The 18457-nt window shown below is 47.8% G+C and overlaps 1 protein-coding gene across 1 annotated transcript in view; it reads right to left on the bottom strand.

Moving 5' to 3' along the window:
- tenm3 (teneurin transmembrane protein 3) overlaps positions 1-18457 on the bottom strand; it is a 702745-nt gene that overhangs the window by 219402 nt on the left and 464886 nt on the right. Inside the window, 1 exon segment of the mRNA XM_033018762.1 lies at positions 15539-15776. Coding sequence (XP_032874653.1) covers positions 15539-15776 — 238 coding nt within the window.

The raw sequence follows: 18457 nt of genomic DNA, 5'->3' as shown, positions 1-18457 counted from the left end.
GCTGCCTCACAGCGCCAGACACCGCGGGTTCCATTCTGACTACGGGTGCGGTCTGTAGGGAGTTTGTACGTTCTCCCCATGACCTGCTTGGGTTTTCCCCGGGTGCTCCAGTTTCCTCCCACACTGGGAGTATTGTGTGCAGTTTTGGTCCCCTAATTTGAGGACGGACATTCTTGCTATTGAGGGAGTGCAGCGTAGGTTTACAAGGTTAATTCCCGGGATGGCGGGACTGTCATATGCTGAGAGAATGGAGCAGCTGGGCTTGTACCCTCTGGAGTTTAGAAGGATGAGAGGGTATCATATTGAAACATATAAGATTATTAAGGGTTTGGACACGCTAGAGGCAGGAAACATGTTCCCGATGTTGGGGGAGTCCAGAACCAGGGGCCACAGTTTAAGAATAAGGGGTAAGCTATTTAGAACGGAGACGAGGAAACACTTTTTCACACAGAGAGTTGTGAGTCTGTGGAATTCTCTGCCTCAGAGGGTGGTGGAGGCAGGTTCTCTGGATACTTTCAAGTGAGAGCTAGAGAGGGCTCTTAAATATAGCGGAGTCAGGGGCTATGGGGAGAAGGCAGGAACTGGGTACTGATTGGGGATGATCAGCCATGATCACATTGAATGGCGGTGCTGGCCCGAAGGGCTGAATGGCCTACTCCTGCACCTATTGTCTATTGTCACTCCAAAGACGTGCATATCCAGCCATCCATACCCCTCCATTCCCTGCATATCCATGTGCCTGTCTAAAAGCCTCTTAAACGCCTCTATCATATCTGCCTCCACCACCACCCCGGCAGCACGTTCCAGGGTCTCTGTGACTGCATGGCAGAACATGGAACTGTTCTCGTTTGATTATAATTCATATTTTAAGCGCAGAAAGGGATCATGAACTTTGTCAGCAGGATATTGAACCCACGCTGAAAGAGCTGTTGTATTATTAAATGGCTGGGAAGAGTTTCTAAGTGTGGATTATCCTTGTTCATTTACTCCTCAGAGCATTCCTGATCTCACACTTTGATGCCTGCCCTGAGCAGTGCCAGGGTGAAGTTCAGTTCACGAAACAGAAAATCTTCCCTTTGACATTCCATTAACTGCACTTGCAACACCCTGGGTCACATTACCAATGTTTATCCACAAGTTATAGGAGTAGAATTAGGCCATTCGGCCCATCAAGTCTGGCTGATCTCTGCCTCCTAAAAGCCCTGTCCCACGGTACGAGTTCATTCCAAGAGCTCTCCCGAGTTTGCCCTGATTCGAACTCGGAGATTTATGGTAATGGCCACTCGTCGGTACTCGGGGCTCTCGTGGACATCTTTAAACATGTTGAAAAATCTTCACGAGTCTTCACGAGCTTACCGCGTTTCCCGAGTACCTGCCGTTAGCAGTCGCCGAAAAAATCACCTAGTGGAACAGGTCGTTAACTCCCCTCTGACTAAAGAAGTTCCTCCTCACCTCCTTTCTAAAAGAGTGCCCTTTAATTCTGACACCAAACATCGATCATGTTGAAACCATCAAAGGATTCCCTTTTTGGAGATACAGCATTAAACCAGGCCCTTCGGCCCACCGAGTCCATGCCCGATCACACTGTTTAGTTTAGTTTAGTGATATAGCACGGAAACAGGCCATTCGGCCCACTGAGTCTATGCTGATCAGCGATCCCCGCACACTGACACTATCCTCACTAGGGACAATTTACAATTTTATCCAAGCTAATTAACCTACAAACCTGCACGTCTTTGGAGTGTGGGAGGAAGCCGGAGCACCCGGAGAAAACCCACGTGGTCACGGGGAGAAGGTACAAACTCTGTACAGACAGTACCCGTAGTCAGGATCAAACTCAGGTCTGTGGCGCCGTGAGGCAGCAACTCTACCGCTGCGCCAACGTGCCGCCCAAATAAGAAGTCGGCCCATATCCCTCTAAACCTTTCCTATCCATGTTTCCTGTCCAAATGTTTTTTTTTCAATGCTGAATACGTGAAAAACCTCGACAGATCCCTAAATAACAAAACAAATCTGTGCTAATCAATGTGGTCTCACCAACCGTAGCAAACTCCACCCGCCTGAGGCGTTACGATGTGTACAAAACAATGAGAGGGATATATCAAGTAGACGCACAGAGTCTCTTGCCCAGAGTAGGGGAATCGAGGACCAGAGGACATGGGTTTAAGGTGAGGGGGGGATAAGATTTAATAGGAACCTGAGAGGTAACTTTTTCACACAAATTCGCCGGAGGAGGTAGTTGAGGCAGGGACTATCTCAATGTTTAAGAAACGTTTAGACAGGAGCATGGAGAGGACAGGTTTAGAGGGATATGGGCTAAACGCAGGCAGGTGGGACTAGTGTAGATGGGGCATAGTCATATAGTGATACAGTGTGGAAACAGGTCCTTCGGTCCAGCTTGCCCACACGGCCAACAATGTCCCAGCTACACTGGTCCCACTTAGAAACATAGATAGAAACATAGAAAATAGGTGCAGGAGGAGGCCATTCGAGCCAGCACCACCATTCATTGTGATCATGGCTGATCGTCCCCAATCAATAACCGGTGTCTGCCGTCTGCTCATATCCCTTGATTCCACTAGCCCCTAGAGCTCTATCTAACTCTCTCTTAAATCCATCCAGTGATTTGGCCTCCACTGCCCTCTTGACTGCGCTTGGTCCATATCCCTCCAAACCCGTCCTATCCATGTACCTGTCTAACTGTTTCTTAAATGTGTGACAGTCCCAGCCTCAACTACCTCCTCTGGCAGCTCGTTCCATACACCCACCACCCTTTGTGTAAAAAAGTTACCCCTCGGATTCCTGTTCAATCTTTTTCCCTTCACATTGAACCTGTGTCCTCTGGTCCTCGATTCCCCTACTCTGGGCAAGAGATTCTGTGCATCTACCCGATCCATTCCTCTCATGATTTTGTACACCTCTATAAGAGGTATGGGCAAGTTGGGCCGAAGGGCCTGTTTCCACGCTGTATCATGGCTATCTGACTGTAGGTAAGAGCAGATGAAAGAGACTGATGGGATCCAGTACAGTCTCAATGGGCCAAATGGCCTCTTTCTGCCCTTTAGTTTCGAGATAAAGCAATAGACAATAGACAATGGACACTAGGTGCAGGAGTAGGTCATTCGGCCCTTCGAGCCAGCACCGTCATTCGATGTGATCATGGCTGATCATCCCCAATCAGTACCCCGTTCCTGCCTTCTCCCCATATCCCCTGACTCCGCTATCTTTAAGAGCCCTATCTAGCTCTCTCTTGAAAGCATCCAGAGAATCTGCCTCCACCGCCCTCTGAGGCAGAGAATTCCACAGACTCACCACACTCTGTGTGAAAATGTGTTTCCTTGTCTCCGTTCTAAATGGCTTACCCCTTATTCCTAAACTGTGGCCCCTGGTTCTGGACTCCCCCAACATCGGGAACATGTTTCCTGCCTCTGGCATGTCCAAGCCCTTAACAATCTTATGTGTTTAGCATGGAAACAAGCCCTTCATCCCACTCTATATGACTGTGTGCCTCTAAACCAGTAGGTGAATCGCAAGAGCCTTGTGCAATGTCTTCCTTAATATAAAAATACTGTAAACCAGTGCATATAAATAAGTGTTTGAAAACATCAGTTGCTTCTTGTCAAAAAAACCGCTACAGACTAATTGTGGTTGAATAATCTTTGCTATAACTTGCAGTCAGTGTCCAATCAACTATCTGTCAGGTTTATCAAAGTTGAAGTTGATGAAATCCTCTGTGAAGCGATGCTGATTTAAACGCCTGAGAGATGACTGAGGCGTGGAGAAAAATGCAGGCTGTTTATTGAGAGGGATTCCCTTCATTTCCCTTTGCCTCTTCACAGTGGGCGTAATCAGAATGTATTGCTTTGAGTTTCGTTAGCAGGATGTGGTAAGGATGCATCTAGTTTATCTTCGGTTTCCTCCCATGCTCCAAAGACGTACAGATTTACAGGTTAATTAGCTTGGTATGAAAATGTAAAATAGTCCCCAGTGTGTGTCGGATGGCGTTAGTGTGCGGGGATCGCTGGTCGGTGCAGACTCATAAGATCATAAGTGATAGGAGTAGAATTAGGCCATTCGGCCCATCAAGTCTACTGCGCCATTCAATTATGGCTGACCTATCTCTCCCTCCTAACCCCATTCTCCTGCCTTCTCCCCATAACCCCTGACACCCGCACTAATCAAGAATCTATCCAAGGTGGACAAAAAATGCTAGAGAAACTCAGCCGGTGATGCTGCCTCACCCGCTGAGTTTCTCTAGCATTTTTTGTCTACCTTCGAATTTTCCAGCATCTACAGTTCTTTCTCAAACAAGAATCTATCTATCCCTGCCTTCAAAATATCCATTGACTTGGCCTCCACCGCCGTCTGTGGTGAAGAATTCCACTGATTCACCACCCTCTGACGAAAGAAATTCCTCCTCATCTCCTTGCCAAATGAACGTCCTTTAATTCTGAGGCTGTGTCCCCTAGTCTTAGACTCTCCCACTAGTGGAAACATCCTCTCCACATCCACTCCATCCAGGCCTTTCACTATTCGGTAAGTTTCAATGAGGTTCCCAGCACTCCGCAGTATTGGAACATCATAAATTCACAGCCTTGTCGTCTTTGGTGTAATTAGGTGACTACAATATTCGCTGAGATCTATAAAAGGTTTTAATACAGAGAGCGCCATTGTAGTGATATATCTGTGGAAAATGAATCCAAGGTATAAACTTAATTTTACTTCGGAGTCACGTGAGTGACTACGTGAAGAACCCCGCCAGGACGCATGCGTGTCATATCGCTTTCACGCTTGCGAAACGACAGGCGGGGTGGAGCGTTCCCCCGCAGCGGTAAGTTTGAAACCGCGACCTGCAGGTGAGTGATTTACTCTGCGGTAGTGTTTGTCCCCGCGCTGTTTTTACACAGGGGGGGGAAGCTGGACAAAATAGTGTCCACAAGTGCTGCGAGTGAAGCTGGCTGGGGAAGACCGCGAAGTTGCGGGAGCCAGCAGCAGCTGAAGGCACAAGCCCCGTAAGTGGGATCAGCTGTGCCGACTATTCAGAACGGAGCCGTTGGCTTTGACAAGTCAAAACGGCAGGAGGAGGGGTGGAAGGACGTTTCCCCATAACGGCAAGTTTTAAGCCTGGACCTGCAGGTAAGTGATACTGCGGTCTTTATTGTTCCCATACTGTTCTACAGGTGGGGGGGAAACATGCACAAGGCAAAGAAGTCGACCAGAGCTGTGACAAAGCTGGCGGGGGAAGACCGCGGAGTTGTGGACGCCAGCAGCGGCCGGCGGCACAGGAATCACCCGTAAGGGAACAGCTGTGCCCGACTTCGCCCCCGCACCGGCCAGATTAAACACTGCGTCTGGGCGGGAAGGCAAGAAGAAAACCAAAAGAGTCGTTGACTGATGAGTCCGACTTTGGGCGGCCAGCGACCGTGAGCGCTGGAGCCGGTTGGAGCGGCTTATGGAGCAAAAGCTCCAACATGACAGACTCCGGGAGATGGAGTCTAGTCACAGTGGGGATATAAAAATACCCACAGCAGCACCTTACGTAGGGCTGCACAGTGCATCTCCCTCATCAGAGGGGAGTACTGGGGGGTCAATTCTGGGCTGACCCTGAAGAGGGGTTTTGACGAACAAAACTACAAGTGTGCAGGGGGTGCAGGAAGGCTGGAACGGGAGTCAGAAGGCAGGATGTTTAGCTAAGACGCTGTGGCATTATTCTGCAATACGGAGTATGAGATTAATAGTCTAGGAGAACGCCATCCGCCCAGCTTTAAACCCTAAGTTTGCAGAGCTGTGCAGACCTGGAGGGATTAAACCACCAATATTACTACTTGGGGGCAACCTGTCAAAACAGGTAAATGAGTTCAATAAGGAGGCCAATACCCTGGGGCTCATAAAGGCGGCAACAGGCAGAATCTCCTACACACGACAACAGCACCTCCACGCACCCACCAGCAGGAAGACACACAGAAGCTAGTGAAAGCTCAAAGGCCGGGCTACAGGATAGAGGTATTTTAGGCCTGGCCCAGACCGGCCTTCCTGGAAGACGTGCAACCCCAAATCCCAAATCCAAAAACCGACGACACAACCTCTACGGCGACTGCAAGGAAGAAAACAAACTTTCCACTGGTCACCATGGAGGTAGGGGGGTCTGGTCTCTTCTAAAAAACAGGAGGTGTAAATAACACAAATGGGTGTGTAGATTACATTTTTTTTTCTTCTATTTCTTAATTTTTTTTAATTTATTTATTTATTTATTTTAAAAAAAATTTATTTTTATTAGAAGTACGGTAAATTACAATAATACACAACACATATATCTTAATACATTTTTTGTACCGCTTCATTTTTTTGAGCTTTAAGAAAAAGATAGAAGTAAGGAAAGTAAAGAAAGTGCGCAAGAGTCGTGAAGTGCAGGAGAGTGTTGGGAAAAGAAAGCCCCTTAGAAAAGAAGTTAGAGAAGGAAGTGAAGTAAGAAAGTAGACCCTAGAAAAGAAAGAAAAAGAAAGTAAGGACAATCGCTCTATTATAACATTGAACTCCGCAGAAAGACTACCAACCAAGTCTGTTTTTGTTGTTTTACCTCCCATTGCCAGGTCCTGATACCATTTATTTATTTATTTATTTTTAAAATTACTATTGCACCTCATGCTTGTAATAGGTCCATAAACGTAGACCACGTCTTTTGAAATTGGTCTGCTTTACCTGCTAAGAGGAATCTCATCTCTTCCAGATGTAATGTTTCAAACATATTTGATGTCCACATTTTTATTGTTCAATTACATTTTCTTGGGAGGCATGGAGTGCAATAACTACTAACACTTATTTTCTACCTAGTGTTCAGGGATATACAATTGAATTTGTGCACAAAATTTCCCGGTTCAGCATGTACCGAACTGAACGTTCGTGCCTTCACGATAAGAAAAACTGGAAGCGCATGCTGAACTGGAGAGGCTAGATGCTAGGGAATCATGGGGAAATCCCAACACGACTCTTTGGAATTCGTGTCAATATCTTTACGAAAAACAAAAAGATGTGGTTACCAATCATTCAGGTCTGACAAACCTGAATACATTGTGCAGTAAATTCATTCGAAATTGGAAACCTTTGTTACTGCCAAACAATTGATTCCATAGGCTACTTTATGAATTGCATCCATTAAAAGATGCTTACTATACGGTGCCTATGCGGAAGGATTATAGACGTTATTCATTCTAAGCTAACACCTTCCACCACTAAGGACTACTTGGGGTTCACCTTTGACTTAGTCTACATGTGGGTAACTTATCAAAGGAAGGTACAGACTTAACTGAGGCCAACAACCTCATTGGCATCAGTAAACCACCTATTCGACTGGTAGCAAGGGTAATTGGCAATACTGTGGCCTTTCCAACCACACTATTTGACCTTTGTATTACCAATAATTACAAGGACAAAGGCATAAGCACTTAAAACCAATACTGGTCATGTGTAGAGACCAATGAGGCTACCAATCTAAGCAATCACGGAATTACAATGATAGGGGAAATATTGGGCATTGTTCAAACCCTATCATTGTCAGCAACCATTCAGTGGTGCTACAAACTGATGCCAGTGTTCATGGTTGGCGTGTTACTAACCCCATCTCTAGTTGTGGATATAGATGGGATGCACAAGAAGCATCATTGCTTCAGATACATGTCATAAACTACTTGGAAATGTTGGGTGCGTTCTATGGACTAAAATCATACTGTTCAGAAATGCATCACCTGCATATTAGACTACAGATTGATAACACCACCATGGTGACATATACTAACTACATGGGTGGAATCAAATCGGTATCATGTGATAATCCGGCTAACACAATTTGGCAATGGTGTATTTAGAAAAACATTTGAATATCAGCTAGTTACCTACCAGGTAACCTCAAATTTAGTGGCAGACACCAGGTCACGCAAATTCATGACAAGCATCGAATGGATGTTGGACCGCAAAGTGTTTGCTGATATTGTAGCATGATATGAAACACCAGAGATTGATCTATTGCATCTCGGCTTAATCACCAGTTGCCTATCTGTGTTTCTTGGGAATCAGACTGGGGCATCAGCGATGGATGCCTTCTCGCTGCATTGTGGGGGGGGAATTGTTCTTTCTATGCATTCCCTCCTTTCTGCCTCATCAGTCGGGTATTACGCAAAATACAACTAAACATGGCTCTCCGTTCCGAAATAACCAGATAGTTGGTTCATCCCGTAACGGGGGGGAAAATCATCCCTACCATAATAGGACAAATGTGTTCGTCAGCAGAATCTTAAGTAACCATTTCCGGACCTGGGACTAACGAACCGAACAATGAACATATACAGCGGCTCACAGGCAGTCCACGAAGAAACTATATCGGGTCCACATCAGGAAGTGGGAAATATTGTACTAGGAACAACATCACTACTGTACGACGAACAAAACGTCTGTTCTGGAATTCCTGGCAGGCCTCCATTATGATGAGGGGCTCAGTTACAGTGCCATTAACTGCTCCAGAAGTGCCCTTTCAGCATATCTATGGCAAGGATCAGAGCGTCATTCTGTTGGGACTCACCCCCTGGTAACCAAACTTATGAGGGGAATTTTTAATATCTATCCCCCAAGAACCAGGTACTCTCAAATATGGGATGTGAGTATTGTCCTAATGTTGCTAAGGAACTGTCTCCAGCAACAGCTCTGTCCCTGCAAAAACTGACGCATAAAACAGTCATGCTGATGGCTTTGGTCACAGCACAAAGGGTACAGTCTTTACATAAGTTAAGGCTGGACAATATGACTTCTTCAACAAGAAATATAACTTTTCATGTTCACGAATTAGTCAAATAGAACAGACCGGGACCATCAGGCCTCAAAATAGAATTTAGGGCTTACCCTATAGATGATCGTCTCTGTATAATAGAATAGAATAGAATAGAATAGAATGCAATTTATTGTCATTCAAACCTAGGTTTGAACGAAATATCATTTCTACAGTTTTTTACATTACAAAACAATCCAAGACCCACACTTAACACAGTTTACATAAACATCCATCACAGTGAGTCTCCAACATCTCCTCACTGTGATGGAAGGCAAAGTCTTTATCTCTTCCCTTTGTTCCTTCTCCCGCGGTCCAGCAGTCCCACTGCAGTGTCGAGGCGAACTGGGGCTCCGATGTTAAAGCCCCCGGCGGGCGATGGTAAGTCCTGAGGCCGTTTAAGCCACGCCGGGCGATGTTAGGCCCCGGCTCCATGTCCTTAAACCCGCGATTCCAGCGGGAGAAGTCGCCGTTGCGGAGCTCGGAAAAGCGGTCTCCCACCAGGGACCTGCGAGCTCCCGATGTTCCCATCCACCGGGTCTGCGGCCGGTGCCTCCGAACTCCAAAAGTCGGGTCGCAGCCGCGCGCCACTACAGCTCTTCCCGCTCCGAAGTTGGCCAGCTCCGCAATGTCAGTTCCGCAGGCTCTGCAACTGGAGCCCCCAGGTTAGTCCCGGCCGGAGGTCGCCGCCGGCTCCACGATGTTAGGCCCAACAACATCCGAGACCCGACAGGGAATAGTCGGGTCCCCGCACAGGGAAGAGATTTAAACGGTTTCCCCCACAGCCCCCCCACCAACCCCACATATACACATAAAAATAAAAATAAAAACTAACTCAAGACATACATTTAACAAGACAAAAATAAAAAAAGACAGACGACTGTAGTCGAGCCACTGCCGTTAGCTCCGCCACTAACCCAAATAAGATATTCATTGTTATATATGGAGAACACCAAAAACATCAGAGGCTATGAGATAGCACTACTAATCAGCCACAAGCAACCCCACAAAAAAGTGTTGGTTCAAACTATTTCCAGATGGCTGAAACAGGTTTTAACAACAGCTGGAGTGGATACTAACATATTCAAATCTCATTCCACCAGGGCTGCAGCTACATTGGCAGCTATGGAGTTGGACGTACCGTTGGACCAAATCCTGGAGACAGCAGGATGGTCAAGGGAAAAAACGTTCCAACAATTCTACCATAAACCAGTGGTTAAACCTGGAACTTTTGCAGAATCAATTTTAAGTTCTGTAATATGATTCACCCCATGAAATTGGGGCTATGATTTGTTGTTAATAAATTTATCATGGATTTCAATGTCGGATTCATGTTTAAACATGTTAACACAATTCCTCCCTTAGTCAATTAAGGCAGATGTGATGCATGGACTCGTTTCCACGGCATGAAATCACAGAGCTTTGAAATCTTCACGTAGTCACTCACGTGACTCCGAAGTAAAATAGTAAGATTAAACGAGAACTTACCAGTTCGAAGTTTGATCGTTATTTTATGAGGAGTACATTGAGGGAATACGTGCCCTCCGCTCCCACCCTTGATCATATACTCAACTGGTATCTTGTTCTCTAATCTTACTATGTTCAGTCATATACAGTTATCTGTGATTTCACACCGCTGCTTTGAAGAATGACACGCATGCGTCCAGGCGGGGTTCTTCACGTATTCCCTCAACGTACTCCTCATAAAATAACGATCAAAGTTCGAACTGGTAAGTTCTCGTTTAATCTTACTATTAAATTGCGAATGCCAATTTTGTCGGGCATGTGAGTGAAGTTTGGTTGAGTTCAGTTTATTGTCACGTGTACCGAGGTACAGTGAAAAGCTTTTGTTGCGTGCTAACCAGTCAGCGGCAAGACAGGACATGATTACAATCGAGCCGTTTACAGCATACAAGTACATGATAAAGGGAATAACGTTTAGTGCAAGGTAAAGCCAGCAAAGTCCAAAGAATCCAGAACCCAGGTCGGTACGGGAACAATTGAGCCAAAATCCAACTCCACAACTTTGGGTCGTCACGGTGGCGCAGCGGTAGAGTTGCTGCCTCACAGCGCCAGAGACCCGGGTTCCATCCTGACTACGGGTGCTGTCTGTACAGAGTTTGTACGTTCTCCCCGTGACCTGTGTGGGTTTTCTCCGGGCGCTCAGGTTTCCTCCCACACGCCAAAGACGTACAGGTTTGTAGGTTAATTGGCTTCGGTAAAAAAAAAGTAAATTGTCTCTAGTGTGTGTAGGATAGTTTATAGTTCATCAGTTATAGGAGCAGAATGAGGCCATTCGGCTCATCAAGTCTACCCTGCCATTTAATCATGGCTGATTTATCTTTTCTGTATAGGATTTGTAGGTTAATTGGGTTTGATAAAATTGCAAATTTTCCCTAGTGTGTAGGACAGTCCCAGCAGTCTGTGTTTGCCTCCTATCCATCTAAATCTGTCCTATCCATGTACCTAGCCAAATGTTTTTTAAAGCTTACTAGACCAAGTGCAGACCCGTTGAGCCTGTTCCTCCAATGTGCGGTTGCGGGCGGGGGGGCGGGGGGGCGGCATGCGGTATGGGACATGCCGCGACAATAGACAATAAACAATAGGTGCAGGAGTAGGCCAGATTGGGCCCTTCGAGCCAGCACCGCCATTCACTGTGATCATGGCTGATCATCCACAATCAGTTGGTCGGCATGGGCAAGATGGGCTGAAGGGCCTGTTTCCACGCTGTTTGACTCAATGCCTCTCTGGTTTGCTTGTTTTCATTGGTCAGGGCATTGATCATAGGAGTCAGTAAGATATGATGCAGCTTTGTAGGATCTTGGTCAAGCCGCATGTGGAGTATTGCGCGCAGTTCTGGTCGCCCCCATTACAGGAAGGATGTGTGGGCTTTGGAGAGGGTGCGGAGGAGGTTTACTAGAACGCTGCCTGGATTAGATGGTTTCAGCTACAGGAGAGATTTTGATTGTTTTGTCTGTCGTTGCAGAGAAAACAATCCAACCTCTTCCTGTAACTAATATCCCATAATCCAGGCATGATTCTGGTAAATCTATCAGTGATGGCACAGAATCTGGTCTCAGGAGCTGTGATTCAACTGACAATTTCATTTAAACAGGGCAGCACGGTGGCGCAGCGGTAGAGTTGCTCTCTCTTGAAAGCATCCAGAGAACCGGCCTCCACTGACCTCTGAGGCAGAGAATTCCACAGACTCACCACTCTCTGTGAGAGAAAGTGTTTCCTCGTCTCCGTTCTAAATGGCTTACCCCTTATTCTTAAACTGTGGCCCCTGGTTCTGGACTCCCCCAACATCGGGAACATGTTTCCTGCCTCTAGCGTGTCCAAGCCCTTAACAATCTTATATGTTTCAATGAGATACCCTCTCATCCTTCTAAACTTCTAAAGTGTACAGGCCCAGCCGCTCCATTCTCACACTCCAAAGACGTACAGGTTTGTAGATTAGTTGGATTTGGTATAAATGTAAAATTGTCCCTCGTGTGTGTCGGATAGTGTTAGGGTGCGGGGATCGCTGGTCGGTGCAGACTCGGTGGGCCGAAGGGCCTGTCTCCGTGCTGTATCTCTAAACTAAACTAAAATAACAACAACAAAGAATGTTTCTGCAACTCCACTCACTGATTCTAAAGTCTTTGGCTAAACTCATCTTTGTTTCATTTCCCAGACACGTCCCCTTCAGTGAGATTCACTAGGCTTTGACTTTGGCGAAAATTACAAAATTAATAAATGGATGACAATGATTAATTTATGCTCTTGTTGAAATTGCAACAAATTGCAGCGAATTGTGGACGCAGCCCAGACCGTCACACACAAACCAACCTCCCTTCCATTTGACTCCATCTACACCTCACGCTGCCTCGGCAAGGCCAGCAGCATAATCAAGGACCAGTCGCACCCTGGCCACTCCCTCTTCTGCCCTCTCCCATCAGGCAAGAGGTACAGAAGTGTGAAAACGCACACCTCCAGATTCAGGGACAGTTTCTTCCCAGCTGTTATCAGGCAACTGAACCATCCTACCACAACCAGAGAGCAGTCCTGAACTACTATCTACCTCATTGGTGACCCTCGGACTATCTTTGATCGGACTTTACTGGCTTTACCTTGCACTAAACGTTATTCCCTTATCATGTGTCTGTGCACTGTGGACGGCTCGATTGTAATCTTTCCGCTGACTGGTTTGCACATAAGAAAAGCTGTACCTCGGTACACGTGACAATAAACTAAACTCAAACTCAAAGATGGATATGTTGAAATAATTACATTACAGCTGTGTCACTCTTTGTTCCATTCACGACTGCAAGACCAGACTCCCCATCTTTGGCCATCTCCGCTACACACGGCCTGATCAAAGAATTTGTCCCAACTTCCCCCAAAGAATCCCCCCTTCTCCCCGCCCCCGTCCAGCAAGACGCACTACAGCTCCCCAGAAAAGACACAAAGTGCTGGAGTACATCAGCGGTTCGGGCAGGATCTCTGAGGAACATGGACCGATGTCCACAGTGAACAGATACAGCATGAAGGGTAATAAGTTTTAGTGCAAGGTAAGGTCAGCTAAAGACAATAGACAATAGACAACAGTTGCAGGAGTAGGCCATTCGGCCCTTCGAGCCAGCACCGCCATTCAATGTGATCATGGCTGATCATCCCCAATCAGTACCCCGTTCCTGCATTCTCCCCATATCCCCTGACTCTGCTATCTTTAAGAGCCCTATCTAGCTCTCTCTTGAAAGTATCCAGAGAACCGGCCTCCACCGCCCTCTGAGGCAGAGAATTCCACACTCACAACTCTCTGGGTGAAAAGGTGTTTCCTCATCTCCGTTCTAAATGGCTTACCCCTTATTCTAAAGGGGTGCATTGAGGTCCGGTTCAAAGGTCACCAATCAGGTAGATGGGGGGTCAGGACTACTCCCTAGTTGGCGATTACTAACCAAAAATCTGTCAATCTTCACTTCAAAAATATCCACTGACTTGGCCTCCACCGCCATCTGTGGCAATCATTTCCACAGATTCACCACCCTCTGACTCCAGAAATTCCTCCTTATCTCCTTTCTAAATGTACGTCCTTTTATTCTGAGGCTGCGCCCTCTGGTCCTAGACTCTCCCACTTGTGGAAATAGGGAGAAGGCAGGAGAATGGGGTTGACAGTGAAAAATAGATCAGCCATGACAGAATGATGGAGGAGACTCGATGGGCTGAATGGCCTAATTCACGTTCATATGTTCATTGGTTTTAGGAGTAGAATTAGGCCATTCGGCCCATCAAGTCTATTGCGCCATTCAATCATGGCTGATCTATCTCTCCCTCCTAACCCCATTCTCCTGCCTTCTCCCCATAACCCCCGACACCTACACTAATCAAGAATCTATCTATCTCTGCCTTAAAAATAGCCATTGATTCTGCTCCTTGCTCTACGAGCTGCGCCACCGTGCCACATTGGAGACCCTCGGACTGTCCTTGATCGGACTTTGCTGGCTTTACCTTGCACTAAACGTTGTTCCTTCATCATGTATCTGTACACTGTGAATGGCTCGATTGTAATCATGTATAGTCTTTCCGCTGACTGGTTAGCACGCAACAAAAGCTTTTCACTGTACCTCGGTACACGTGACAATAAACTTAAACTAACTAAACTGAACAAGGTCATGTGATAGGAGCAGAATTAGGTAATTCGCCCCCATCTAGTCTACTCTACTATTCAATCATTCAATCATGGCTGATCTATCTCTCCCTCCAAACGCAATTCTCCTGCCTTCTCCCCATAACCCCTGACACCCGTACTAATCAAGAATCTATCTATCTCTGCCTTAAAAATAACCACTGACTTGTGGCCTCCACCGCCATCTGTGGCAAAGAATTCCACTGATTCAGCACCCTCTGACTGAAGAAATTCCTCCTCAACTAACTTAAGGAACGCCCTTCAATTCTGAGGCTGTGACCACTGGTCCTGGACTCTCGCACTAGTGGAAACATTCTCTCCACATCCGCTCCATCCAGTTCTTTCATCACCATCATCACCTTTATCATAGGTAGACAAAATTGCTGGAGAAACTCAGAGGATGCGGCAGCATCTATGGAGCGAAGGAAATAGGCAACGTTTCGGGTCGATACCCTTCTTCAATCTGAACCCTTCTTCAGGGTTTTGGCCCGAAACGTTGCCTATTTCCTTCGCTACATAGATGCTGCTGCGCCCGCTGAGTTTCTCCAGCACTTTTGTCTACCTTCGATTCTCCAGCATCTGCAGTTCCTTCTTGAACATCATCTTTATCATCATCATCATCATGGTTGATACCATCAACAGGCACGGTGCCTTACAATGCCGTGTACGACAGTGATCGCAACTTCTACTGAAGTGTGGATGGCCGTTGGCTCGGTAGGAGCTCATCCGCCCTTTGACAGGTCTGGTTTCTGGTCCTGCTGGGGGTCCACAGCCCCCTCCTCACCTGGCAAACCAGGTGGGGGAGCCGGTTTAGCCTCCAACTATCCGACCATGGAGCGGGTAGCACGGGATGACATGGTACCCATGGCGGGGGGGGAACTACCCCCCGACCTGACCTACAATATTGGGTAAGTTCCCCAGACTCCCCGCCCTCTGGGACCCTCCCTCCCGTGGCCATGTCTGTGTGGGTGACGTGTCCGTGTCCATGTCCGTGTGGGTAACGTGTCCGTGTCCATGTCCGTACCCGTATCCGTGACCCCACCCCCAGGGCCTACCTGGTCTCCAGAGGCACATTGCTGCCGAGCACCCAGCTGTCCTGCAGCTGGACAGATTCGGGCGTGGTGGGCAGCTCGCTGGGCGGTGCGGCCACGGGCGCCGGGCTCTGGGTCCGCCGCTGGCTCACCGAGTTGCGGCTGAGCGAAGTGACGGCCGGAGGCTGTTGGCCCAGGTGAGGCTTCAGCACCGGAGGCAGCGGCTGCAGCGAGGCCTGGCTCTGGTGGATGGCTGGTTGCTCTGCAAGGGGACAAGACCACAGGAACATTAGACATAGGAACAGAATCACACCAGAACACCATTGAAGAAGGAGTAGACCTTAACAACATTAGACCTTGGAGTCAACGTAGACCGCACGACCATCAGATACAGAACTAAACCACAAGACCACTGGACTTTGATCTGAATTAGACCATTAGAACATCGGAAAAGGATTAGACCATAAGGACATTGGACATTGGAGTTTACACGTTCATAGGTTCATAGATGCTTTCAAGAGAGAGCTAGATAGGGCCTTAAAAATAGCGGAGTCAAGGGATATGGGGAGAAGGCAGGAACGGGGTACTGATTGGGGATGATCACATTGAATGGAGGTGCTGGCTCGAAGGGCCGAATGGCCTACTCCGGCACCTATTGTCTATTGTCTATTGTTATAGGAGTAGAATTAGGCCAATCAGCCCATCGAGTCCACTCCGCCATTCAATCATGGCTATTCTCTGGCTCCGAATCCCATTTACCTGCCTTCCCCCCATAACCCCTGACGCCCGTTCTCATCAAGTCTAATTAGACCATATGACCATCAAATACAGAATTAGATGACTAAACCATCGGAGAAGGAGTAGATCCTGACCATTGGACCATTAGTCCTGGGAGCAGAATGAGGCCATACAACCATAAGACGTACTAGCGGAATTGGACCTTTAGACCTAGGAGCAGAAGTAGACATTAAGTCCATTGGAGAAGAATTAGACCCAAGGACCACTGGAGCAGAATTATATCATACCGTAAGATATAGCTGAATAAGACCATGACCTGAAGACCAAGGAGCAGAATTTGACCATTAGACCATTGGAGATGGAATAGACCATGAGTCCATAAGATATGGGAGCAAAATTAGACCCTAGACCCATGAGATTATAGGAGCAGAATTGTGCTATAACGCCATTAGACCTAAATGCAGACTTTGACCAGGGCCAATGGAGATTACAGCATAAGACATGGGAGCAATAACCAACCTGATCTCCCGGTGGCTCAGTACTTCAACTCCCCCTCCCATTCCGAATCCGACCTTTCTGTCCAGGGCCTCCTCCATGGCCAGAGTGAGCACCACCGGAAATTGGAGGAGCAGCACCTCATAGGGCAGTCTGCACCCTAGCGGCATAAACATTGAATTCTCCAATTTCCGGTAGCCCTTGCTGCCTCCTCCCCTTCTCAGCTCTCCCTCAGCCCTCGGGCTCCTCCTCATCCTTTTTCCTTTCTTCTCACCCCCCCCCCCCCCCACCCTACATCAGTCTGAAGAAGGGTTTCGGCCCGAAACTTTGCCTATTTCCTTCGCTCCATAGATGCTGCCGAACCCGCTGAGTTTCTCCAGCACTTTTGTTCACCATTGGACAAGGATTAGACTATAAAACATAGGAGTAGAATTCGACCAGAGCATGACTCAGGAGCCGAATTAGACCATTACACCTAGAATCAGAATTAGACCATAAGACCGTGGACACGGGAACAGAATCATACGATAAGACACAGGAACAAAATTGTACCATAACACCATTAGATCTGGGAGCAGAATTGGACCATAGGAGAATAGGAACACAATTAGACCATAAAACCTTCAGACCATTGGAGCACAATTAGATTATAAGACCAGAAGATCATGACTTTACAGTGATACAGCACGGAAACAGGCCCTTCAGCCCAACTTGCCCACAACAACCAACAACACTAGTCTCACCTGCCTGTGTTTGGCCCATATACCTCCAAGCCTGTTCTGTCCATGTACAGTACCTGACTGAATGGATTTTAAATGGTGTTGTGGTGCCTGCCTCAACTACCTCCTCCAGCAGCTCGTTCCATATGCCCACCACCCATTATGTGAAAAATTACCCCTCAGATTCCTATAAAATCTTCCCCCCAACTTCTATACACCTAGAAGCAGAATTAGACCATAGGATCAGAATTTTACTTCGGAGTCACGTGAGTGACTACGTGAAGAACCCGCTCAGTGCGCAGGCGCGGCATTACGCCAGCAGTGCAACAGCGGCTGCAGCGGGATTTAGGCGCTCCCGCTACAGAATGAAACGGACCGTCAGGTGAGTACCCTGAGGTCGGGTTCTCTATTACAGGGGAGCCTTTTTCTGCTTGTGTTTTACAGGCAGAGAAAAAGGCTCTGGAACAAAACTGTCCCCCGTTCGAGGAGGAACGTTTCCCGTCGGGGAGGGGGGCAGCAACAGGCGGTAGGAGCGTTTACCCGGTGTTCCACTATTCCCCGACACCGTGCCGAGCCCAGCCCGCTAGTATCTGAGCAGCGGGCTGGATGCATAGCCACCCGAAGAGGCATCCGGCAGGTGTTTCCCGATTTCGAACGGGACGTCTCTCCGCCCGCACGGGGGGAGAGAGAGCCGCCTGAGCCGCTGGAGGGGCTCTCGGAGCAGGTGCCTGCGAGACGCGCTGCTTGAGGGGCGCTCTCGCTACTACAAGGCACAAAAGCTCTAGAAGAAGGCGGTAGGAACAATTACCGGGTGCTCCGCTATCCCCACACCGCGCCGAGCCCAGTCCCGCTAGTGCCTGAGCTGCGGGCTGGATGTTCAGCCATCCGAAGAGGCATCCGGCCGGTGGCTTCCGACTTGTCGGAGGGGACGTCTCTCCACCCGCATGGGAGAGAGACAGCCGCCTGAGCCGCTGGAGCGGCTCCTGGAGCA

Source organism: Amblyraja radiata, chromosome 3 (genome assembly GCF_010909765.2).
Source record: "Amblyraja radiata isolate CabotCenter1 chromosome 3, sAmbRad1.1.pri, whole genome shotgun sequence".
Taxonomy (NCBI): Eukaryota; Metazoa; Chordata; class Chondrichthyes; order Rajiformes; family Rajidae; genus Amblyraja; species Amblyraja radiata.
Note: the sequence above shows the minus strand (reverse complement) of the source record. Positions and strands in the feature narration are given on the sequence as shown.